This window comes from Nipponia nippon, unplaced genomic scaffold (genome assembly GCF_047370975.1).
Source record: "Nipponia nippon isolate SJK-2023a ecotype South Korea unplaced genomic scaffold, ASM4737097v1 scaffold_11, whole genome shotgun sequence".
Taxonomy (NCBI): domain Eukaryota; kingdom Metazoa; phylum Chordata; class Aves; order Pelecaniformes; family Threskiornithidae; genus Nipponia; species Nipponia nippon.
This window is the reverse complement of record NW_028262302.1, coordinates 24,879,271-24,904,054: the sequence shown is the minus strand read 5'-3', so window position 1 is coordinate 24,904,054 and position 24,784 is coordinate 24,879,271. Positions and strand designations below refer to the sequence as shown.

At 47.6% G+C, this 24,784-nt stretch overlaps 1 protein-coding gene across 1 annotated transcript in view; it reads left to right on the top strand.

Annotated features, from left to right (window-relative positions):
* PRKCH (protein kinase C eta) overlaps positions 1-24,784 on the top strand; it is a 121,298-nt gene that overhangs the window by 83,558 nt on the left and 12,956 nt on the right. Inside the window, exons 11-12 of the mRNA XM_009461708.2 lie at positions 16,433-16,571; positions 17,517-17,705. Coding sequence (XP_009459983.2) covers positions 16,433-16,571; positions 17,517-17,705 — 328 coding nt within the window. The remainder of the gene's footprint in view (positions 1-16,432; positions 16,572-17,516; positions 17,706-24,784) is intronic.

Genomic DNA, 24,784 nt, shown 5'->3' with positions numbered 1-24,784 from the left:
GTTGCCTCCACCTTCTCTTAAGTTTTTCCTCTTCTTTTATAATCATTCTTGCTAGCTGGAGCTCCCCATTTCAGTACTTCTCATATCACTAGTTCAAAACCTGGTGCCCAAACAGCAGCTTTACAGCCAGAATTTCTACCTTCAGCCACTGTTGAGCACAGAAGGGAGCAAAAATCTTGGCAGCTGGCTCCTGCTTCTTGCTTTTCTGCCCAGCCTTGATAAATGAGAAAGCCAAGGAGCTGCTCTGACTCTTGCCAGCTGGCTGAGCTCCCAAGGAGACAGCCCACCCACCACAAAGGTCAGAGCATGGCACTGCCTGCCGCTCTACCGTTGCATCAGCACGCAGCATGGAGCAAGAGCTGGTCCTGCTCCTGCTGGGGTCTCTTTGGGGCCAGGGCCACCCGCCGCGGGAGGGTTACAGCTCTCAGTCTCCTTTGTGCTGCTTGGGATGCAGCAAGCCAGCGAAGATTCAACCAGTCCAACTCACGCCTTGAACTGCAGAGCTGATTTCAAAGTTGTGATGGCCGATCAGTGGCAGCTGATCTGCTGGTGTGGCTTTGAGATGGGACTAGTGTAACTCATACTTGAAATCACAATTTTTTTCCCTGTCTGTTTCACCATATCCGTTATATAGATAGCTTTTATCTGTGACTGAGCTACTTGAAACATACTTTCCTGTTTGCTTTCAGAACGGCAATACTAACCTGTGCTTCTTGTTGGAAATTATGATGTTTTGGAAAGGAGTCAGAGCAAAGCAAGACCAGCTTTCGAACCTCTAAAGCCACAAGACGTCTGCGGCTCGAGTGGGCTGAAGTCTGATTCATGAGTGGAGACTCTCCGTGTTGCACGTCCCCCTACACTCTTTTGATCTAGCGAAATTGCCTTGCTCACTCAAATTGGTGACTACCCTGACAGGGATAGCCCCAGGAGGAAAGACAGGTATTTTGTGTGATAAAATTAACGGAAAACTGTCTTGCAGCCTGCCCTGTTTACCGCACCTCATCATCTCCAGTCACAGCTGCCTTTGGGGTCCTTCAGGCTTTCCCCAAGCTACAGGGCAGTCAGGAGAAGTTCCTGCCAGAGCTGTTGGGTGCTGCTTCCCAGCATCACCTGGTGGCATCTCTGGATGCCCACTGGCCAGGAAGCAAGACAGCAAATGCCAACTATTGCCATGAACCAGTAAGCTGACATTGGACTGGGGACATATGAAAGGGAGGGGATGTCACATGATGGTTTCTGGAGCCTAGCTGTTGCCTTTGCATGAGTTAAATGTGGCATGGAGTATCAGGTATCTCCATGTTCTGTCATGTCTAGGACAGGTTAATTGAAGTCATTGATTGCGAGCTTTCCCTACTCTCTCTTCACTTTCTTACAACCAGACTCGTGCTGAAATTCTCCATCTCTTCTCCAGGGAAGCTCCTAATATTTCCAAGTCTTTGTTCTGCTTGTGTCTTCCTTGAGACCTTGCTGTGGTTTGGGGTGGGTTGAGCTGTTCTACTGTTCCCAGGGGGATGCGTCCAGTTAGAAGATGGCTGTCCCTCAATAGGGTTGGCTTATGGATGTGAGCACATAATTCCCATAGGCTCCTGATCCCTAATTCCCTGAAGCCCACACTGGGTATGTAAGGATGCCTGTAGCCACGGGGCATAACGAGCATCGCTCACTCGCAGGCCTTTCTTGGCCTGTGCTGGCAGGGCCGTTCGCAGCATTGGCCAAGTCAGTGGCTGCGTCCCAGGCGCTGTTATGTAAGGAAGAATTTCAACATTAATTACGTGTCTTGGCTTTAGGTTTCATTCTGTCTCTCCGGACGCCAGAAGTAGTCTCAGGAGATTCAGTGTGGCTTCTGCAAACAAAACAAACAAACTTTAGTTTACAGGCTTTGGCCTCTGCCGCTTTCTCCTGGAGCGGATGCTTTTGGGACATTTCCCCTTTGTTTCCCTGCCACTGAGAAGGGACAGCAGTTTTTCTGGAGACACTGCTGAGCGTGGCTAACATGCTGAAGTGTTTGAGCTGCAGGAAGGCTGGCATTCCCAGTCAGACAGATTAAAAAGGAAAACTGAACGTTTCCCTTTGCTCTCAGCCACCTTCCTCATTCTGATGAGCGGGAGGAAGGAGGGACAGACAGACGGATGCAACGCCCTGTTGCCATCAGGGCTGTGGAGGTTGCCTGGGGCAGAAGCGTGTGCTGGGCGAGAGATGTCTGTGTGGATCATGTCCTCACCCTAATGGCTTTCCTCCCCCCATCCTCCTGCAACTGAAGTCATTAATGCTCTTAAGCCAGGATGGAAACAAACCCAAACAACAACAGTGTACAAAATAATTTGGTCACTCCAGACTGTTGTTTTGTTTTTTTTTTTTCCTCCAGTGAAGCAATTAGTCTCCTGTCATCCCGTTTTTAGCCAGACTGGAAACAATCGGCCGGACAATAGCGATTCCCCTCCTGGCAGGGCAGTCACCGGATCCACTCGGTGATGGGAAAGGTGAGGCGCCTTCTCTCGCCTGGCTCTGGGGGAAGAACGTCCCGAAAGAAATTAATTCCTCTGGGCCTCGCTGAAAGCCCTGTTTTTGCACAGCCCCTCCCGGTGAGTCACAGCCTCTGGCTCCTCTGAGAGCCCTCTGTACTGGTTGCGTTGCGTTTTCTCTCAGCCCGCTGCAGAGTTAACCCTTCTGTGGTTTCGCCCAGGCGCTCTCATGTGTATATGACCCATCCCACTCACTAGCTGATGATGTAGATTGTGGGTGCCAAAAAAGTCATGAAGTAATCTGTGGTTTATACCAACACCAGGCCAATATAGGACTTGCACGGAGGGGGGGAAGATTTTTCCAGTCTTGCTCATCTGAGTGGTATGTGATCCCAGGAATGGCTGTGTAAGGGGACAGTGATGCAGCGCAGGGGACTGCGTGATGTGAGCAAATGCATTGGAGTTTGGCAAAAAGCAGGGAGTGCGATAGGGAGGACAGGGGCCAGCTGAAGTCCTGTGGCAGCACCACAGAGAGCCACGACACAGCTTGCCCAGAGCCACCCAGGAAATCTCTCAATTCCTGTAACTGCTTGTGACACAAGTACCGTGAAGTGCTGTCCTCTGCCAAGGGCGAAGCCTGCGGTGGTGCCACAGGGCCTTCCTCTTGCTGCTGAGGTTGGTGGTAGCATGTGGGGAAGCGCTGGATTCCCCCGCCATTGCTGCACCTCCCTGCCGGGCACCGTGCCTACCCAGCATGCAGCACCCTTGCTGCCCTGAAAAGCATGGATGGGACAGGGCATGGAAGGGCAGCTTTCAGGTAGGAAAGTAATGTGGCCATGTTGCTGGAGGAGAAGGCTTAAATCACCAGAAAGAGGGACCTTGCTGTCTTCAGCTTCTAAAAAACAGCCCTGCTGGCTAGTGCTAAACCCGAACACTTTCCTTTAAAGATGCAGGAAGAAGGTAAGCCTGAATCCATGTTCTGTCTCGTTTCTGCACATGAGGTAAAAGCCACAGGGTTGCTAGTCAGGTGCCAGAAAAAGCTCCAGCTGCCCAGGGCAGCTGAGGACACAGGGGAGCTCCGCTTGCTCGGCTGCTGGGTTTAACAGCAAGTCACCACGTGCTTGAGTAATGCGTCACTAGTGCCGGAGCTATGACATCTGTGGTGTGAAGGTCCTGTGTGGGCACTGGAGCCGTCGGGCTGTGGAGCACTTTGCCTTGAGATAGAAAGCTGGGCTGGAGAAGCACTTGGCGAAGAAATCTGCCATACAGGCTCATCTGGGGATGCGCAGCGGAAAGCGTTTCTGCCTGATCCCTGAAGCTTGGATTAGCTCTGGGGCAGAGCCTGCAACATCCAGACATCGTACTGGGCGTCAGCTGTACCTGCTCTGTGTCTGGGCAGAGCTGCTCTGGGAGCATGCTTTGGTTGCTGTGGGGGAATGAAAGGCTGTTGATGAGGGTTGTCTTCTTGTTGGGCGTTTTCTGTTTTGAGTCATTCCAGCCATGGTGAAGGTTGCTGGCGGTGCCAGGAGTGACAGCAAGTGCTTGGTCTGGGGGCAGAGAACCATGCCCAAGGGTGGAGTTCCAGGTAGCAGGGGTGGCTGTGGAGACACAGGCGTGTGTGATGGAAACGCAGAGATTCAAAACCAGTAGTACAAAATTAAGAAATTGGCTGGAGAGGGAGCAAGCTGGGTTTGCACTCGTATCACTGTGGTGCTTCCCAGGTCACCACAGGGACAATGCGGGGTGGGAAGTAAAAGTAACCCTGTGTTTAAAAGTTGATTCCCAATGGACATGGACGTAATCTTGATGTGAAAGTGGCTGCTATGTCATGGTGTGGTTGCTTCCCTGTTACAGTCTAGCACGAAGTGTGCTGCAGCACCCGCACTGCCATCCTCCACGCAGCATTCTCTGCTCTCGCAACCCTACCGTGAAATTGTTTCTCATGCAAAATCATGAAGAGGTTTGCAAACCAGTTGTAAGGCAAAGCACTGTGAAGTCTGCTAGAGAACAGAAATGGGGGACAGGTAAGCCACACGTGTATGGTGTCCCCAAAGTGCAGAGAGGACACAGGTCCTCCTTGTCTGCATAGCCTATCTAGAACAGTTCCAGAAATTCATTAGCTTTAATGTATCTTTTGTGGGCGATGCATTTCAGCATGTCAAAATGAAAATAATTCACTTTTTGTTCCTTTTTCTCAGGGCAGTAGAGTTGTTCTTCTTCCTCCGGGCCTCTATGGTCTTCCATTAGTCCTCAATTAATTATTTATTCATGGGGAGAGTATCTGAAAACAGCAGTCCAGTCTAAGAGTAGCGGCACTTGACTGTGTAGATGAGTTTGAAGTACTTGATGACCGAACCCACTGGAATTGTCAATAACATTAAGAACTGCTTTCCTGCCACAAAACAAAAATATGGCCTTGTAGGTGGAGTATGCTAAACTTTGATGAGGACATGAGCTACAAATATTTTAGGTGTCGCCTGAGTGTACCTTTAGCAAGCAGAGACAAGGAGTTTTTTGAAAAACATCTTGCCTTCAAGTTGACTAACTTTTGTATCGTGATAGAAAATGTGTATTTTTGTGCAATTCTGGCCTGTGTAAACATGGGAGGTTTAGATACAGAATCTTCTGAGTTTTGATCTGGTGTGGTGTCATCACACCTCTCAGCAAAGATTTCTGTCTGGTTTGCCTGTTGTTTCTTGTCTCCCTAGATTAGAAATAAGTTTCGGTGAGGATCTGTGGTGTCTTCTTCCTGCAGAAAGGGATTTATAATCAAGGGATTTATACTCATAGAATCCTAGAATATCCTGAGTTGGAAGGGACCCACAAGTATCATTGAGTCCAACTCAAGCATATAGTCCAGGCCTGTGTAAGCGAGAGGGACCTGACAGCTTCAGATCTTCCCCAGTTAAAACAGTAAAATCCGAGAGTCCTGTAGTCTGTGGTGGTGGCCTGAAAAAGGGTGGGTTAAAAACAGTTGTCGCAGCTGCCTTCCAGTAAGCAAGGCGTCCTGGTCCTGGAAAGAAGAGTGAGCACACAGAGTCACAGCATGAATTGACTCTGAATCAGCCAGCTGAAAGGCACATGCTACTCGTGGGTAACACCCCCAAATTTCCGTCTTAGCTGGAGCTTGCTGCTCACTGAAGTTAGTCGTTATTCCCATTCCCGTCCTTAAAATGCCCCTTTGCGTCCCTTACGTACACTTCCCAGTTCCGCCCCTGGAGTTGATACTCTGCGTATTGGGTGATGAAAGGAAAGGGGCGCCGATTCTTCATGTTGCAAGGATGTGACTGTAGATGCCCATGGAGGGGCTGGCTTGTTTATTGGGGGAAAGGCTGTAATATTTGGGCTGGAAAGCAGTCTTTTAGCATGGTGCCACAGAAAGCCGAGTCACGCCAGGAGGTGTATTCCCAGAGACAGACAGTAGCACTGGGTATCCTCCTCCACAGTCCAAAGCGCTCTACTGCAGAGTGGGGTGATGCCACTTGGGTTGCAGTGAATCTCATGCAGGGACTCGACAGATCCGTGGGCTAAGAACTCAAGAGGTGAGCAGTGTAAAGGGAGACCTTCCTCATTCAGGTCCCATTTCTATCCTTTTTCTAGATGGGGTCAGTGAAGACAGGGCTTATTTTCGTTTTCTGATTAATTTGTTTCATATATTACAGGAACAAGGGAGTTGGCAGCTTTCTGTGCATGGTAGCCATGTCAGCTGAGCATTGATTGACTCCTGCTCTGAGTTACTTCTGCTTTGCTTGCAGTCGGGCAACTAGCTAAGGCACCTAATTTGGGAACCTGGATAGCCTTGCCAGCTGGTGAGTCAAATTTTAGAGGGGCTGAATGGCCTTGGGAAAGCACCTGTCTCCCTCTGCTAGCTGGAGAGGGAGCCCTGACCAAAGAGACTCAGTTTGGGGCCTGTTTGCTGCCCGTATGGCTTTTGGGGTGGCACACGGGATCCAGTCTGTCCCTGTTGGCCTGGTACAAAGCTCAATGTCGCTCGTTCCTGTGTGCAGGCAGCTTGGGAGGAGTCCCCAGAAGTGGGAGCAGGATTGCAGAGAGCTCGGCATGCCCAGCCAGGAATTTCACCTGGCTCTGCCCTGCTTATCCAGGGTACTTGGGCTTCGCACAGCCCTGGGTGAATCATCTGTAATGAGTGAATAGCAACAGTAATCCACATGAAATGAGAAACTAAATCTTGGGATAATGACCCATTTGCTAGGCTCCTACAAATACCTCTTCCATCTGATTTCACTGCTGCTATTTAAGTGATTGTTGTGGTGAGAAGCAGAGAGATCAGAGCAGTCAGGAAAGCACTTTGTTTGCCCGCAGGAGTCTTAGAAAAAAAGAGAATCAATGATATCAGTGATGATCTCAGTTTTTTTAAGAAACAACTCTCAAGATAGCATCTCCTACGAAATATATTCGAACTTCGTTCCAAGGGGGGCTAGGCAGTACCCTGCGATGCCTGTGTGCTTTGTGCCCACAATGTATGTGTCACTAGGACGGAGACTGCTCTTCTGCTGTGTGCATAAAAACTCAGTGCAGATGGTGAGATCTTCAAAAGCATCCATGCTGGCCCAGTGTTGCTTCTTCAAAAGTTAATAGTAAATTTAGCAGTGGAAATCTACAGGCCAAAGCAAAGTGCTTTTAAAAATCCTGTCTAAAAATACAGTACTTTTGCTTTCAGCTTTGTTCATTCCATTATAGAAAGGAGATTAGCGCCTATAGCCTTAGCTTTATAAATCTGGATCTGTAATTCAGAGCCTTAATAAGGTTAAGTAATTTTTTTTTTCCTAAGGGCCTAATCCAAAATTGACTGAACCTGACAGGACTTTTTCAGCTGATTTCCCTGGATCCAGGGTCAGGCTCAGAGTAAAGTGAATCTTATCCGTATCGGATGAATGTGGAGAAGTCTGCCTGACTAGATATACAGGTTCAATGCAGGAGTATCTTCTTCCCCACAGAGCCCTGCTGGCATTACCAATACTAGCACAGGTTTGTTTGCTGCCTGAGCCGTTGCCGGAGGCAGTCTGCACACACGATCGTGGTGGATAGGGCCACCTTTATTGTTATTTTTTTTTCCTTTGATATTTGCTGGAGTGAAACACTTCTCCTTAGAGTCCAAGTGTGGGACGGGTGGATATCACGGCAGCTGTGAGATTAGCAGTGATAGCGCAGGAGAGTTGCTTTGGTGTGAGCTACTGTCTTAATTCCCCCAGGGCAGGTTTAGCGGCATGCAGTGGTGAAGTGGGGAGGTCTCACTCTGTGCAGGTGGAATGAGAAGCCTTTTCAGCAACACAGTCCTGCCCCGATCCTACCAGGACAGCTCGGAGCTGGGACAGGGTCTTCGAGCAGCTCTATGGTGGGCTGTGGGCAGTTGGTGATGGTTAATCTTGGGTAACTCTTTCACTCCATCTTGAAGCATTGAGACCGTGTTGTGCTGCAGGCACAAGCCTGATTTCATTTTAATTTCTGTATCAGGCTTTGAGTCAACGTTAGTCTATTTTTGTCAAGGTGACATAACAGGCTTACGCTTTTTAACCTCTCTTGGCACAGTCAGTCGTAAGTCCACACCTGATCCTTGTGCGTGCATTTGGGTCTCAAGTCTGTTGTATGCCTCTTCTGAAGACTTCAGGCAAGGGGACTCACAGAAAGAAGCGTTGTGGTTTGGTTTTTTTTTCCTCTTTCCCTCTTTTTCTGGCAAGCATAAAATAGAAGCTCTGTTGGGAGCAACTCAGTAAGTGATGTTTCAGGGCCAACAAATTCCAGTGTCGCTGCCCAGTGGGACCGAGGAGTCTATCACAGGACTAGGCTGGCGGCTCATCCGGAGAGGGGGTGTGTGGCGTGCATACCAAGAGCTGGACACGAAGCCTTTTTCTGTCCATCTCTTGCCTTCCCGCATTAAATGGGAGGACGTTTGCTCTGGGATTCGGGGAAATACCTCAAGTGTAACTCCTCCTTCCTGACTAGAGTCCCACATAAAAGTGCAGCAAATAATATATATAATATATATACATATATATATATAAAAACGTACGTACACAAATGTGGACATATAAATATATATGGATTGCGCCATCTTTGGGATTACTCCAACGTAGCAATCTCCAGCGCGTCTGTGTTTCAGCAGTAATGGCTCCGGCTCTCGGCTGCCCCATTTCACAAGAGTGTCTTTTTGCCCTTGTAAAGCTGCCTTTGGAAACTGTCATTAGCTCTCTTACAGCTGCCGTGCATGTAGTGAAGGGGAAACTTATAGGTGTGCCTGACCCTGAAGGGACTCCGGGCACCCGTGGGGTCCTGCTGGATGTGCACCACTTGGGTTCAGGCCCACTAACGTGGTGGAAGCTTTGTGATTATCTATTGTGGTATGTCGAGGGTTTTTTTAGTCTATGCCTGTATACTTTAGCCTACCACTCTAATTTAACTGGAGGATGAATCATGCTTGTTCATCTCAATAGCAATGAAATCATGTTGGTAATTGTGTTAGCTTCCACAGATGCTTTTCTGAAGTGCCCAGAGGGAGGGGAGGTGGGACTGCTGGCGCTTCAAACCATCAGAGAGGTCTTGGATCCCAGGTAATGCCAGCTCCTTTGCTGTAAGAGAAGTCAACGCCTTGGGCGCTGCTTCGTCTCTGGAGCGGCAGCCCAGGGAGCGCCGGGAGGGGACCGATGCTCTGATGTGGTCTGGGGAACCGGCTTCCAGAGAGACCCCGCCAGCAGGAAGGGGTCAGGCAGGTGGGGAGCTGGCAGCACCGGCTTGCGGCCCATCTCCACCAAAAAAACCATGGTGCTGCCTTAACCCAGGCAGATGGCTTGCAGAAACTTGTCCTTATGCTTGAAAGGCTGCTTGACTTTAAAATGTAATAACAGAGCGCTTCTGGAAACAAGTGCTTGCCAATCAGAGTTTAGTCTGAAGCCCACACAACAGAGCAAGAATGTATTTTAAAGCTTAGTCAAATTTATCCCTGTGAGGGTGTAAGACTTATACAGAGTGCCTTTGGACATACTGAAGAGCACAGATGCAGGTGAGTTTGAGGATCTCCCTCTGCCTTGCACAAACACCCGTGACCTTGCCCTCCAGAGCGGCCCTTGGCCACGTGCTCTGGTGTGAGTTTTCAGAGGAGTTCAGCCATGCGTTCTGGCGTTTTATCTGACCCCGTACACGAGTCCGTATTGCATCACTCTGTACCATCCTGATGTCTGCAAAAGAGGTGGAGCCTGCTTTGGAGGCTGCGTGGCCATAATCCATCATGCCTTTATCCTAACACACAGGTGCAGAGCATTTCAAAAGGTTTGTGCTCTGCATGCCAGTGTGGGTGGGTTAGGTGAAGCAGAGAAAAGCCATGAGGCTCTGTTATATTCTGCCACGTTCCCCCTCCGCAGCCCTCTGTGGAGTCTGTAGGATGTGCTGTGGTGGGATGAGGCCATAAAATCCCCAGGAATGGTGCTGGGCTCCTGGCTGGAGAACTGCTCAGGTACCGAGATGCCCGTGGGATCAGCCTTCCCCACAAGCCTCCTCTGCCTCCCACGGCTGCACAAAGCAGCAGCAAGGACGGGCGGCTGTCTCCTGTTGTATTGCTTAGCAATGAGTGTTAATTTTCAGTGGAGTTTCACTCGCTCATACCACTTATCCTGGGGTCTGAGTTGGATTCTTGTATCGTTATGTCACATTTCTGCTTTTGCTTTGTTTCTGAGAAATGCAGAAGTTTGATCTGGAGCCGTTGTGGCTCTATTTACGGTCCCTAAACACTTAAGCATGGTCAGCTTTTGAAAACAGCTTCTGGTTGTTAGGACAGTGCAGAAGGGCACCTTGCTATGTTTCATTCCTACTTTCTGGTAATGATGAGTTACAAATATCTGGAGAGATCTTCCCTTCATTTCTGTCCTGTTACGTTGCACTGTAAGCTGCATATGCCTGCCGTAGTCGGACTGTCTGCATGCATGCTGGTGGTCTGAACGGGTTTGCACCTCAGAAGTTGATTGGAAACTAGGAGGAAGGTTTTCTTTACCCAAGACAACATTTTTCAAGAAAACAAGGAGTTGAAGTTAGGTTTTGCAGTGCCCGCGCTGTATTTCGACGTTACTTCGTGCAGCGCCTGGAAGGACAAGAGCGCATGGACTAAATCCCCCAGGATTTAGGGACTGGATTGGGAAGCTGTGGGCGCATAAAGCAACGCTTTCCCTCTCAGCACGTCAGCCCCAAGTGGTGGTGTAAGTACGCGGCTACACGCTGGTTATGTGCTCTGTAACAGCGCTGAGTCTTACCTGTGGTTCTTCGCTTGGGTCTGCACCCAAGCGGGGGCCCTCTGTAAGCTCCCGCTATCCTGGTTTTCCCCTTTAAAGTAGGACAGGCATCAAATTAGAGGAAGCCTCCGAGGCTGGAAGGGAACAATGGCTTGTCCTCTTATTTGGCAGCAAAACTCAGGATTTCAAACTTTTTCTCCAGCTCAGTGCAGCTCCATCTTTTTCTGATCTCTGCTTTGTGGCTCCTTTTTTCAAAGGCCAGTAACCTGGTTTTTCATTTGTGATTTCTACATTTCCCCCTACCCTAAAGATGTGGTCGCAACTAAGCAAATATCAGCAGCTCAGCCTGGGTTTTTGTGTCTTAATTCTGGTAGAACATATTGCAGGTGTCTTCTTTAGCCTGTATTTACTGCTGCCTGCTGACACTCAGCTTTACCACTGCTTAGAAAAATTGCTTAACTTTTCCTTGATGCTGTGAGAATATGAGTTTCTGGTTATAAAAACTTACTTGACCATAAAAATAAATGATGTTTGGTTGCTATAAGAAAAATGTGGGAGATGTGAACCATTTTCTGTGAAGGAATTTTTAAGCGGGTTCTCTCCAACCCAAGGCACACAGGACTGGAAATAGCCTTAATTCCCAAAGTGGTATGAAGTCTTGGGAACAAAATGTGGAGGTCCCTAGTCCAAAGCTGGTGGGAATGGAATTGTGAAAATTAGTTATTTGCTTTGAGTTTGGTAATTGAGTCTACAAAATTGGTGTGGAAAGAAAGGTAGAAAATTGTTTCAGATTTTCTGGGCCCAAAATAATTGTTAGGGCTTTTTTAAAGCAACAATATTTTTTTGCAACTCAAGAGAGTGTTGGTTTCAAGTAAAATAAAATATTTTCGTCTGGATGTTATTAATGAATGCAAAGGAAAATCGAAATGATATTAGCTTCACGTGAGTATTTAGGGCTTTACATAAAACTGAGACCTCCATCTGTTCTCCTCCTTATTTAATCAAAATACTGGTTTAAGTCAGTTGTCCACTGTATTTGGAGCAAGGCCTCCAACTTCAAAAATCCTACCTCTTCAATAAGTATCTTACCAACTGTGCTATTCCTCAGGTTGCGTGTCTTTCCTTCTCCTCTGTTGAAGTTGCTTCATTTTGCAAAAAAATAATTACAATTTCGCTGGAGCAGGAGTTGGAAACGTGTATTGCTTTGGTTACCAGAGCAGGCAACAGAAACACATTTTTCTCCATCGTGATGGAGATTTCAGTATTTCTATGAAGTAAAATGACTTCAGCAGAAGAGGTGGAGAAAAATCAAAATCTACTCCCTGCTTGCAAAGGGAGTTTGAGTGCACATTTGCTCACCCCAAAGCTGTTTCCAAAAGAGTGCGTAAATGGCCTTATGTGCTGAAGACTTGAAAAAGCAAAATTTTCCCTTTCAGAAGTGCTGAAATCATTAATTTAGCTAATTCCAGGTTTGGGGATTTTGTTTTTAATTGTGTGTGTATATATATTTTTTTAACATTTGGCTGGATTATTACACTAGTTGCACCTATGTTCGTGGCTAGCTCCCACTGCTCTGTACCTACATCTTTCATGACTACGTGATTTGCATTGAGATGGGAGCAACAGGCTTTTACGAGCTTTAAAGTGGATCTTTGGAATTGCCAAACGTGGGAGAACCTCGAGCTGAGGCACTGAAACTGGAAGCTCGTTTCTGTCACCACTACTACTGCAAAGAAGATCCTTACTACACGCACAGCCCTTACAACACAGGGTGGTGAAGCCAAAAGAGGAAAAAAAACCCCAAACCTCATCCTTTCAAATATAGTTTCTAAATCACGAGTGAGATGATCTGAGCAGAGCGAGTGGCAGGTATGTGTATAACACCTATTCACTGGCAAAACTCCCTGGTGCAGGGAGATCGCATTTGACAGATGCTTCAGAAAAGGACCGGATCATCTGCAATTGTAATTTTGGGTTTTTTTACAAACGTTAAACTCAAGCGGCAGATGTATAAAGAACACTTCTTCCAGCGAGTGACGCTGAAGCAGCTCATTTTGTCATTTCTTCTGGGTCTAGACTAAACGGAGGCCGTTAAGCCGATGTGCCGTAGCTGCCTGCGAGGACAAAGGCTGCCTTTCTAAGTCGGGTGAAGCCTGTTTTCCAGTGGAGGTTTGCCGGTGAAAGGCAGAACCTCAGCAGGACCTTAGAAATGCAGCCCTCAGAAAACCTCTCCTCCGTTATTGCTTCACTGAACTGCTAAAAATATTGAATGGAAAATGCAAGTATTAAGGAAATGAGGTAGATTTGGGCTTTCTGAGCTGGATGACTTCCAGTTTCATCAGCTTCCCGGAATCCTTGCTGCGAAAATGAAGAGCTCCTTGTAAATCTCAGAAACCTGTCAGTGTTTTTCCTCTCATGTGGCCGTGCTGGTTCACAGGATACGGCGCAAGGGGAGACCTGTCGACGTCAAGCAGCGACTACAGAGCTTACGACTGCTGGGATCGCTTGAGACAAATGCTCGAACATGAGACTAAACCGCGACTTTCCCAGAGAATTATCCTATGGGGCTGCCGGAGAGGAGCCACGTGGCTGAGCCTGCCGCTGTACTGGCCCCTGAGACCTGCTCCAAGGGGGATGCGTGGGGCCATCTTCTCTGGCCTTGCCAAGTGAAGAGAATTGAGAAGTCTTGTTTGGTCACAGGAGGTCCTCTTCTAAAATGGTCCGCACGTAGCCAGAGCGCCTGAGCAACTGAGAGCAGATTAATGTCACGTTACAGGTTATGTAAAAATAGAAAATGCAAGTTTTGGATTTCACGTTGCTGGAAAGAAGTCAGGAGAAGCCGGTATCCCAGCTGCAGAAGGAGACAACAGGCGCTCTTAATGGGTTTAATGTACAATGTAGAGAAGCCAAAGGGCTGGAGGTTTGCCTTGGGTGGTTAAAACTGTACTCGCTCAGTGAGAGGCAGACAGTTTAAATTTAATGGCTGTTACATATATAGAGGCTCTCTGGGAGGATGCAGCAAGCGCAGAGTGCTCTTGCACCTGCAGAAGCTCCTGCCATCTTGACGACCAGCATCATGCATTACGCAGCTAGCAGGGATTTCGGGCTTTCTGCAGCGTGTCCTGCAGGGCAGAGGCTGAGAAGTAGCAGAGTGGCTGGTGATCTGGTCTGCAGAGCTGGCCCTGCCTCTGCTCCTCAGGCTCTCCATGAGGGACTGTAACCTGCTCAGTCAATGTACGTGACTGTTTCTGCTGGCTCGGATAGAAGGAAGGTGTATTTTGAGGTATTCCCAAAGCATGCCAGGACGTGGCGGATGTTTTGGGGAGCGAGGGGAGGTTTGGAATGGGGATCTCCAAGCAGGTTCACCAAAATTCCCCTTCCAGTTGCACCTTTAGGGGCACCCTTCAACAGTCAGGCCTGCCCAGGATCAAAAAGGTGTTTGCTGCATTTAAAACAGAGCCAAGAATAAACTGCGCGTTTCAACCACATTATTGCAGATTCCTGGAAACAAGGCCTGCCTTCATGCTCGGAGGGCTTGCCTGCTCTGCCAGGAACCACAGGGAAGAGCAACAGGAGCTTTGGCTGTAAACTGCTGCTGAAGGCGTACTGTCATGGGCGAGCACGTACAATACCTCTCACTGTGCTCGCCTAAAGCCTTTCCAGGACAAGCCTTTGCCCACATGCCTTAGCAGCCATTTTTGATTCTCAGAAGGGGAAAAATAAGTGTCTTCTGCTGAGCATCCCACCCAGAGCAAACATGGCAGCATGAGACAGGCATGGGCACTGTCCTTGGCATCCAAATTTCACTGGCCACCGGATAGCTGGTGGGCCTGCTGGGAAGGGCAGCATCATTGCAGAGGGCTTTTCGCTGACTTGTGTTGCCATGTCATGTGTTAAAGTTGAAGAGAGAGGATGTATGATCTTGCGATTAAGATCCGGAGCTGGAATTCAGGAAGCTGGTGTTCAGTCTTGGCTCTGGGGGACACGGGTAAAGTTCTTTAACCTTTACCCCTTGCTTTCTCATCCGTTCAAAAGAGGCTAATAATACTTTTTCTTATCTCCCTAGGACAGATTGTGGCTCTGATTGTCTAGCACAATGCGTCATTGGTCTTTCCACTGCAACAGTGAAGTTGAGGGAGAGCTGTCTCAAGCTCCAGAGAGGCTTCTGGTGGTGGTGTGAGCTATAGAAATGCCGGTGCACAACACAGCAATCAACCACCTGATTTTCACTTTAAGATCATAGATGGAGGATGAACAAGATCAAGCTGGATTCAGATTTCAGCTCACCCATAGGTTTTCGTATTGATAAGGAGATGCCACTACCTCTGTTACCACCATTGCTCCCCCTTCCCAGGGAAATAGGTGTCCAACCAGAGGGCAAAATGGATCAAATTCCAGCACGGATTTCATGAAGGGGCTCTGAGACCCCCAAATGTATTTAGTTATTTGATCCTCATCTGGGCATCTGAATGACTTTGAAAGTGGCTTTGTCTAGGCCTGTAAGGTGTCCTCCATCTCAGCAAAATGGCGATGGTAACACCACTTCCCTGGCTCAGAGCTGCTGTGAGGGCTCTGTGTAACTCTTGGGTCAATACCTGAGATAGATAGTTCAAAAAATGAACTGTGACCTATTTGTACTGCACAGAGCTCCCATCATAGCTCCTTTCTTCCATCCGTGACTGTGCCCAGAGCTTGTCTGGCAGCTGAAAAGCAGAGGTGCTACGAGCTGATACGTGTTTTTAGGAAGTCATTGCCTAAGTCTGCAGATGACCCCGTGCTTTCTGGGCATGTTCCTGACAGCGCTTCTGACTGCAGGCTATTCCCTCAGGCAATCTCAAGGTCAGGCAAGCTGATAAGCTTTGTTAGGGCTCTGTCATTTTGGCAGCTCTGCTTTTGATGAGGCGCTCCCAGGCTGTTAGAGGTGATGTATTGGAAAATGTGCCTTTCTGCAGCTTGGTTGGCTGCAGGTCTCTTGTGACAATGGCAAGGAGAGGTCCCCATGCCATGAGTGCTACGGGGGACATTCTCTTCTTACATTAGTGCAGTCCTGCTGGAATCAGTACATCTGGGAGGACTTTAAGACTTTGCCTTATGATGGAGGCACCCCATGCTGGCCAAAGATTCCCCCCGCCCATGTGGCGTGGTGTCGGCAGGGAGTTTCATTACTTCTCAGCTTGGATAACGCTCCAGGTGGGTTTTATCAGTCAGGCTTGCCCCGATACAGGGAAATCTGGGACTTAACCCCCCACACGTCAGGAGAAGAGGGGATCTGCTGCCCCTCTAAAGAGGCCTTGCACGCCTCCCCGACTTCAGCTGTGTGCTCCCAGCGCAGCACTTTGCTGAATCAGAGCACGTCCCGTGCGGTGCGTTTTGCTGCATCATAACATCATTACGCAATTTGACAGCTCTGGCAACCTCTGCTCTAGCGAGTCCCAGAGCTAAATGAGAAGCAGCTCTGCCAGCCAGGCTTGTGGTGTGTTTGGAAAGCCATGTGGGCGAACTCGTATAGCACCTGCCCATATTAAATGTAGTTCGGAAGAGTGATGTTTGTTCCTCCCTCCCTTTTGTAAGAGATGAAGCAAAAGAAAACCCCTCCTGCATGACTTCTGTTTATTTTTTTATGATGATGAGGCTTGTCCAGTTTACAGGTTAAGCTTCTGAGGCCTGGGACGCTGCCTTTGTGCTGGGGCTGCTCCAAGCACGTAGCGACTCGGTGAACGATTCTCATTGCAGGGACTTGAAGCTGGACAACGTGCTGCTGGACTACGAGGGTCACTGCAAGCTGGCAGACTTTGGGATGTGCAAAGAGGGCATTCACGATGGCATTACCACAGCCACCTTCTGTGGTACACCAGACTACATCGCTCCGGAGGTATAGGAAACCTTTCTTTGGCCAGGAAACCTTGGTTACAATATGAAAAGCGTAGGTTAGCTTTGGAACAGCAAGTGTACTCTCTGGTGTCTTTAGCTACACCTTATTTGACTGCCGGGTGCAAGATTTCCTCCTAGGTGTATGTATTATCTGTCCCTGGTGCAAGCAAAGCATGAGTAAACTTTCAGGCTAGGCACCAGGATAAGCCCATATTTTTCTTTAGGAAACGTGAGGTGAAAAATGGAGGCACAGCTGCAAAAATCTTGAGGCACATACAGATACTGGCCCAGTTTGAAAGGAGATTGAATTCTCCCCCATTTCCCAGTTCCTTTTTCTACCTCCTCCTGTTCCCTGTCATTCCCCAATCTCACTACAAAATTAATAAACACCTCTTTAAGGAACAGCTGCCCTCCAGATGCTGCCAGATGTTCTGACAGGGTGTCAGATCCTTCTTCAACACAATCGAATTTTTGTCTGTGGTTGGTGTTTGTGCCTTTCTCACACACTCGCGCTCCTTCCCCTCTCTAGCTGAAAGCCTTGCCGTCGGAGCCGGGTGACCATTTCCTTCCCAGGGGCAAGGAAAAGGCGATGTCAACCCACACACATGGCTGCTCTGCCGCTTCTGAGGCTCAGCCAGTTTTGCTGAAATGCCCCTTCTCCTCCTGCCAAGCCCTAGCATCATTTCTAAGGGCTTGTTTCCCAGGTGACCCTGTGAGCAGCCAAGCTAGTTCAGCCCTTGTTTAATGCATCTGAGGTACCTTTGTGCTGATCTGGGGGTTCCCACCTTGAGATCAACTATATGTTCCTGGACATGCAGCCAGCCTAGCAGAGAGCGCTGTTAGGAAGTAGTGAGAACTTCTGTGTTAATGTTTCCAAATCCTTTTTCCTCCCCTGCTCCATTTAAGAAGCTTCAGGGTTGATATTTCTTTCCAATCCCTTCTTCAGATCCTGCAAGAGATGCTGTACGGCCCTGACGTAGACTGGTGGGCCATGGGCGTGCTGCTGTACGAGATGCTGTGCGGCCACGCACCCTTCGAGGCGGAGAATGAGGACGACCTCTTCGAGGCCATTCTGAATGATGAAGTCGTCTACCCAACGTGGCTCCAGCAGGACGCGGTGGCAATCCTCAAAGCAGTGAGTTCCTTCGGCTGTTTGCGTGCTCTCTGTCCTGGCTTTCTCCAGCCTAAATCTAGCAAAAGAAAACATTGGCTTGGTTAATGGGCACTTAGAAATCGCGGTTACCCTGACCCTGACCTTTTTCTTATCTTGGATTGAAGGGTAAACAAACAAACAAAAAAATCCTGCCACACTTAGGTGTGTTTGCATAGTTACGTCCTTTATACGGTTCAGCAGCCAACTTGGCAAGCAAAGTGTGTGCATGTCTCTGTGTCTGGGCATTCTCCTGCTCTCTTAATGATTTACAATGTATGGTCATCTTCCAGAACAGAGGCAGCAGGTATACACACTATTTAATCAGTAGCAAACATATGATTTCCATGTGACTGGGGTGGCGAAGAAGTGAAGCCTTCATGATAATCCTTTGTTCTGACTGTTGGTAATACCAGTCATCCCCCGGGGATTGCTGTCTACCTGCATACAAAGACAGGGTTTTGATTTTTGTGTGTTTGGGAGAAAAAAAATGGGGCTGTACAGCAAACAGTTTGAGGAAAGCTGTTGCTGGCCACACTTAGATGTTGTTCTACCATGTATCCGTGAATTTTCCTGGGAGCTCTCTTATCCATGTGCCTCACATCTTTGCCTGTGACATGGGAATGAAGCTTTTTAAGATTTCAGGCTGTGTGTGTACAAACGGTGCCTAGTGCACTGGAACTGCCTGGCTTTACTGTAGTGAATCAAAAGGTGATTAAATGATGAGGGTGTTAACCTAGGAATCAGGAGGCCTAACTTGGCTGTTCTGCTACTGACTTCTTCCTGCCCCTGATCAAATCACTTAATATCTTTAAGCACCCTTTGGAGAGAGAAGGATCAGAGTATTCCCTTTCCTTGCAAAAGCACTGTGAACAAAGATGCATTTAAGACTGGATACTACTAAATATTGTGATAACAGAGGATCTAAGAAATAGTTGGATAAGATAGTAATTCATAGTAACTTGTGGAGGACTGACTCAAAGAAATGGGGTAATGAATGATGGGACCATTTAAAGGAAAGAGGAGAGTTTGTTTTCATCAGATCTTTAGTAGCAAGAATCTGGAAGTTTTCTGCTGAAAGGTTTCTGTTGTATATGAACTGAGCAACTCCTTTCCATAGCTGAAAATGCATCTAATAAATTCCACAGAAATCAACTGAGAATAAAAGCCATTACTTGAGGAGGCAAAGGGTTGTGCTTTGAAATCACAGGTTGTGCTCGGGAATGATCGTTTGTCATACTGAAGGCCCTCTTGGGTTTTGGAAATAACCTGCAACGTATTGAAAATTTTAAAAAAAAAAAAAAAAAAAAAGTGAAGTTCAGACTCATTGCAACTTCTGGAGCAACGTTCGTGTTGTTGGATTGGGTCTCTTGAATGCCTTAGCCAATTCCTCTTCTGCAGTGACAAGTAATAGCAGAGTGGATTTGTTGCAGGTATCTTGCATAAGTATGAGATGAAGGTAAAATGTGGTCAGATAGACGCTCATCACAAGGGGAATTTCAGGGTATAATCAAATATGATTTGTGTTTTAGCCTCTTGATGAAATGCTTATTTTCCTAGTTCTGATAGGAACCTCGCAGAAACAGCCAGCGCAAGCTGCAGTCACCACAGGCTGCTCTAGCCCATGTTCAGAGCCCAATTTTTAACAGTGGGTCCCTTCTGTGATGAACAGGCAAGCACCGTGATGAGAGGCACTGGAGAAAGAGGGCCAGAATTGAGGAACGAGCTAAGAATTTAAATACAGATCGACCGAGCATGTCCAAAACTGCACAGTCCACTCAGCAATTGCTGGTTACTTGCCTGAAAAAGTAATCGCAGCCCTGCTTGTCTGCTGTATCATGGGCTGCTGGTGAAACCCAAGCGAAAGCAAAACTGCATCTCTGAAATGCACCTGCCTTGCTCGAGAGAAGCACTACGCTATGTCTGCTTTGGGAAACAGGCTGAAATTTAGGGCATTAACCAGGAGCCTTGTCATTAACTAGTGGGAAGTTGAAACTGAAATCTTTACTGGACTTTCAGTTCTTCGGTGTTTCTGTTCCCTGGGTGGCTGCTACCTGGAGGTGACTTTTGCATCTTATTTTACAGCACTGATGATAGTTGGCTACAGCCTGAATTTCTGCAACTTCACAGTAGCTGCTTTTGGGATCAAGAGCTGCTCGCTAGAAGAGCTCCTCGTTTCCCCCTCCCTTTCTTATGCTGAGCTTTAGAGGCATCAGAGCATGTTGGCTTTAACAGGAAGGAAACATCCTGTCATGAGATTGTCTGGGGCTCTAGACTGTGATGAAAAAACCCACACACTTTGATTTCTTTAGAATGATAACAAGTGTGATCACTGCTGAGGTATTGTATTTGCAGCATACTGATAATGTTTGGTCAGTATTTTTAGGTGTCAGTATAACACAGAGTGGTGAACCTGGCTTTTTTGTTCCCTTGCGACTATTTTATGAAGGAAGACAGTAGATTTTCTAGCTGCTAAATATGTAGATTTTTTTCTTTTTCTCACAGACTTCTGATGCTAATGTGAGCATCTTCTAATCATGAGTGTGTTTACCTCCAACAAAAAGTGAACTCGAGCTGCGACAGGGCTTTCTAGCCCATGATATTAAGAGCTCTGGAAAATCGGAGCACTCAACTACTGCAGTGACATAAACGATTGTAAGTAATTACATGGCATGGGAAGCCTATGGAAGACCAGGGAATTAAACCTGGGGTCTCTTGTATTGCAGGCTAAGGCCTTAATAACTGGATTATCCCCTCACTAAAAGTTCTGGCCTCTAACGTGGAACAGGACTAGTGAGAATTCGCTTAGTCGTGAGTGGTACAAAGCTCTGAAACAAAAATCAAATTCTTCTGCCAGAAAGATGCAATTAGGTGTAGGTGCTTAGAGATGCTCTACAAATGGATATATCTAGGTTTAGAAAGCACTTGATCCGTTTGCCTTCATGAAGAGATTCATTGTAAAGAAGGATAATAGGTTTTAGGACCCATTTCACAGATGCTGTTATTTTTGTTTTGCTTTTGTTTACTGTAATTGTGCTTCACTAATTTCTCCCCATCAGAAACCACCTGATTTCTGAAGGTTGCATCCTGTTCATCTTTGCAGTTTCCTGATAATAACCAAAATGCGTCCTTAGGACCTCCTTTAGGTCACTGGGTGTTTCTGGTGTGTTCTTGAGCACTGGTATCAAGGAAAACAAAAACAACCTCAATGCCCTGGGATCTTGTTTAGAACTGAAAGCAGAAATATTTGTGCTCTAGAAAAAGAAGTTTTTATGTATTTCCCTTTTTAATATTTTTTTGTCCTTGATATTTTCCCTCAAGAGCTGAGGAAAGAGTAGGGCAGAGCTAAATTAGTGTAAATCAGCAGGACTTTGCTAGAGCCAGTACTCCAGAGGAGGAAAGTAGAAAATCTCACTCGTGTACCCTGCCCCATCTGAGTGTGTCACTGGGGAATTTAGGTATTGATGGTTCAAGTCAGGCGGAGAGGACTTAAACTGAGGTCTCCCCTGCTTGTGTTAGCAAGTCAAACTGGGCATGGATTTGCTTGTGGGAGTAAAAGAAGTGCAGAAAAGGAGAATTGCTGCTGAATGGATTCAGACCACTTCTGCTCATTCTAAACCTAAGTTTTGCTTTGATTTTGATTCCCCAAAAAAAAGGTTTCTCTGTAGCCCTACCTGAATGCAGTCACAAGTTGTTTATGCCAGAGGAGCTATTGGGTTTGTGTCTGTAAAAGAAATTCTTTCAAATACTCTTTGCCATCAGCTGACAGAGTAGTCACCAGTGTCTGATGACGAAGAGGCTGTGAAAGAGAAACTTTGTGAGCATATGGCAAGCAGAGACTGCCGCACCGCATCTTTTATGGCAAGAGTGCAGCTGGAGTTTGCTTTGTTACAACATGCCGATGCTCTGAATTTGTAAATTGTCACTAGCAAAAAGTGCTTGAGCCAAGAGGGTGGCTTTTCAGGCAGCCAGAGGCTTTGGGATTCAGCTGAGTGAACTGCAAAATGAAATACAATCCTCTCATTTCCCATAAGTGGGGTGGTATTTTGGCAGCAAGTTTCGCTCACTTCACGTATGACTTTCTCAAATGCAATTCAATCGCGCTGTCTTGCTAACAGTCAGGCTTAGTTGGAGGGGAGAATGAAGAGACACAGTGCACATCAGGTCTCAAAAGTCGATGGCGTAATGGGAAGCAAATTCACGGGGAAAGCTGCAGGGATTTTCTTTTCCAAGTCTGGTTTCAGATGAGGAGAGAAGGGCTAAGCCTATTGAGTCGCTCCATGGACTGATGATCTGAAGTAGCAATGGTTGGCCCAAAGGCTTGGAAACTTGGGTGAGCAATTGCAGCTTAGATGTTTTCACTCTCAGAGCCAGGTAACTGCAGGGGCTAGAAAGCAGCATCTCCCCAGGGAAGCGTTAGCATTGCTCTGCCTTCTGCACCTTGGATTTCTGAACTCCTGTCACAGCTGAGTCTGCTGAAGCTGAGGGTCTCCCTTGGCATTTGTGTGCCAACCTCCTGTCTTAATGCGAGCTCTGAAACACTTCTGGCCTAGCAGAAATGCTCCTTCCAAAAGTGAGGCTTGGGCAGCCTTGCCTGTAGCTGTATATTTTGGGGACGCAAATGAGACTAAAGCCTGTTCTCCCTCCAGCTGGTTAAAAACATGCATTTTGAAGAAAACACTACTGGAGTTAAGAGACTGGGCAAAAATGGTTATGTCCCCCTCCAAGTGGTTTTCACGTGAAAAATAAACACCGGGCAAGAAAAGGAGAAGGTGCCGAGGAAATTGGCTGTGGTTTTAGCAGCCTGCATCTCCCACCCAGCGCACGTGGAACAGGACGGGGGAGTCCAAATGCTGATGGCTTAGTGCAAAGAGTGAGAGGGATTGAAAGGTGAGGGAGCTCAGCTGAGAGCAAACATGACCCATATCTCGGAGAAAAATGATGCCAGGAATACAGTGCCAAGGACGCAAAAGAAAAACTTGAAGTCGATCTGTTTTTCTAGAGAACAATAGCCTGGAAGTGATGGTGACTCAAAAGGCAAATACTCTGGTTTAGTGAACTCTCTGCTGCTTTGTGCCACTGAGTTCACTTCCCCCCTCCAGATACCCCGGCGCTCTCTGCACCCCGACGGCACCGCTGAAGTCTAACACTCACACGCACCACCACCTCCCCATCCTCCATTAGACTTTGCTCTTGCAGACTTGCTTAAAATCCCCTTTGCTCTGCCATGTTAACATCAAGGGGCTGTTGTGTTTGGGAATTAGTGCCTCAAGCTCAGCCGCAGCAACAATGATGCTGTGTGGGTCAGCAGGAGCCAGGTCCTGCTCTGGTGACCTGTGCTTTATGGACTCAGTTTTGGCTGTCGGAGTGCAAGTTGAGGGAGTTGGGATTTCCTTCCCGGCTTCTGCCAGCAGCCAGGAGGGAGCTTGCATGGCTCTTGGGAGCAGCAGGAGGGGGAATGGTTAAATGGGCCACAGTTTAAATCCAACTCCTTTGCCTCTAGACAGCCTTGAAGCCTGATCAGGAAGTCAAAAAAGCCCAGATCGAGAAAGGACAAGTCTCTTCTCCCATTCCTGTGAGCCCATGTCACAGACTGAAACCCAGAAACTAGGGCTTTTCAGTTAGTTCCTTAGGTTTTTTGGCTTGTTTGGACAGCTAGCACACACAGCAATATTCACTGCTGAGGGCTCACCGGCGGTGTAACTTATCCCCCTTTGCTAGGAGGCAGCACACACAGGTTTTTCTGGAGAGCAAGAAAAGGGCTCAGGAATGTTGCCGTGCAGACGGCAACCAGCCACTTCATCTTCAGCGGAAGAGAGGTATGGGGGCCCTTCCGCAACAGCTCGGCCAATTTTCATCTTGTTAATTAAAAAAACCACTCGAAACTTTCTACAGAAGTTTGTCATTCCTTTGCTGCCCAGAAGAGTGAATATGAGGCCGCCTTAGGTCCCTCAGTCACTCGGGTAACCATCAGACACAAGAGACTTCCCCACAAGGTACTGTAATGAGTAGTGTGTTGCTCCACCAGCAGTTTCTCGTGAGTTGATGGGAGGAAGCCTGTGGATATTATCTTAAAATGTGGCCCAATTCTACCTTAAAACAAGAGGTTAACTTAGAGGGCACTGATAGCGAATTGTAGAAATGCTTTGTATATCCATATACATATGTAGAAATAAGTTAGGTAGCAGTGGGCAAAGTGTATGCGTGTGTGTGTGTGTGTATGTTAGGGTTTTCTTCTTCCCTAAATTTCCAGGTGATACTAGATGAGGAAAAACTAGATCTGAAGGGTACCCTCCTCTGCCTCTCCTTCCAGTGAAAATGAGCCCATCGTTTCTCAGGAATTCTAAGTAATGGCTCCTAATGAGAGATAAATTTGATTATTATGTTTGTGTGTGAGTTAAATCCAGGATTCCCTGGGGAGTACAGGGTTTGGGTGGTTATTTCTTGCCATTCCAAAGATAATTCTGAGGAACTTCTAATATCCTGCGTGGTCAAAGCACAGGGCAGTCCAGTCTGGCTGGATGCAGGATAACAGCTCCAGCGGAGCCCTTGGAGACTCAGGCTGTGCTGCATGCACTTACCATGTGAAGAGAAAGAAGACTGGAGAGATACAGGAAAGAAATTTCCCTAGGGCACTCCACCCAGGCCCAGCTGAAGGAGAGAAAGCAAAGTGAACACTGAGCTGTGCTGTGGGAGGAGTAAGCTGCCCATCCTAAGGGGATGCCTCCGTGACTGCCCCAGCCCTCAGTGAGGACCCCTTTTGCATGTGCCACAGCTTATTTTCAGAAAGGCTTTCTGGGCGGTGAGTGCTCAGTGCTGAACCAGACTGGCCCCACCACCATAAGCAACTTGAAAATGCCATTAATGAGGAGAGAAGGCAGAGGCCAGGGTTTTCACAGCAGAAAGACTTAGAGGCAGATTTTTTAATACAATCAAAGCTAACGGTTTGCTGCGACAGAGGAGTGGAGGGCAAAGGGCTGGTTTTGGACTGCTGGCAAGGACGTCTAAGTTCAGGATGGTCCTGATGGTCATCTCGTGGAGTCCAAGCTGCCTACTCGCTGCAG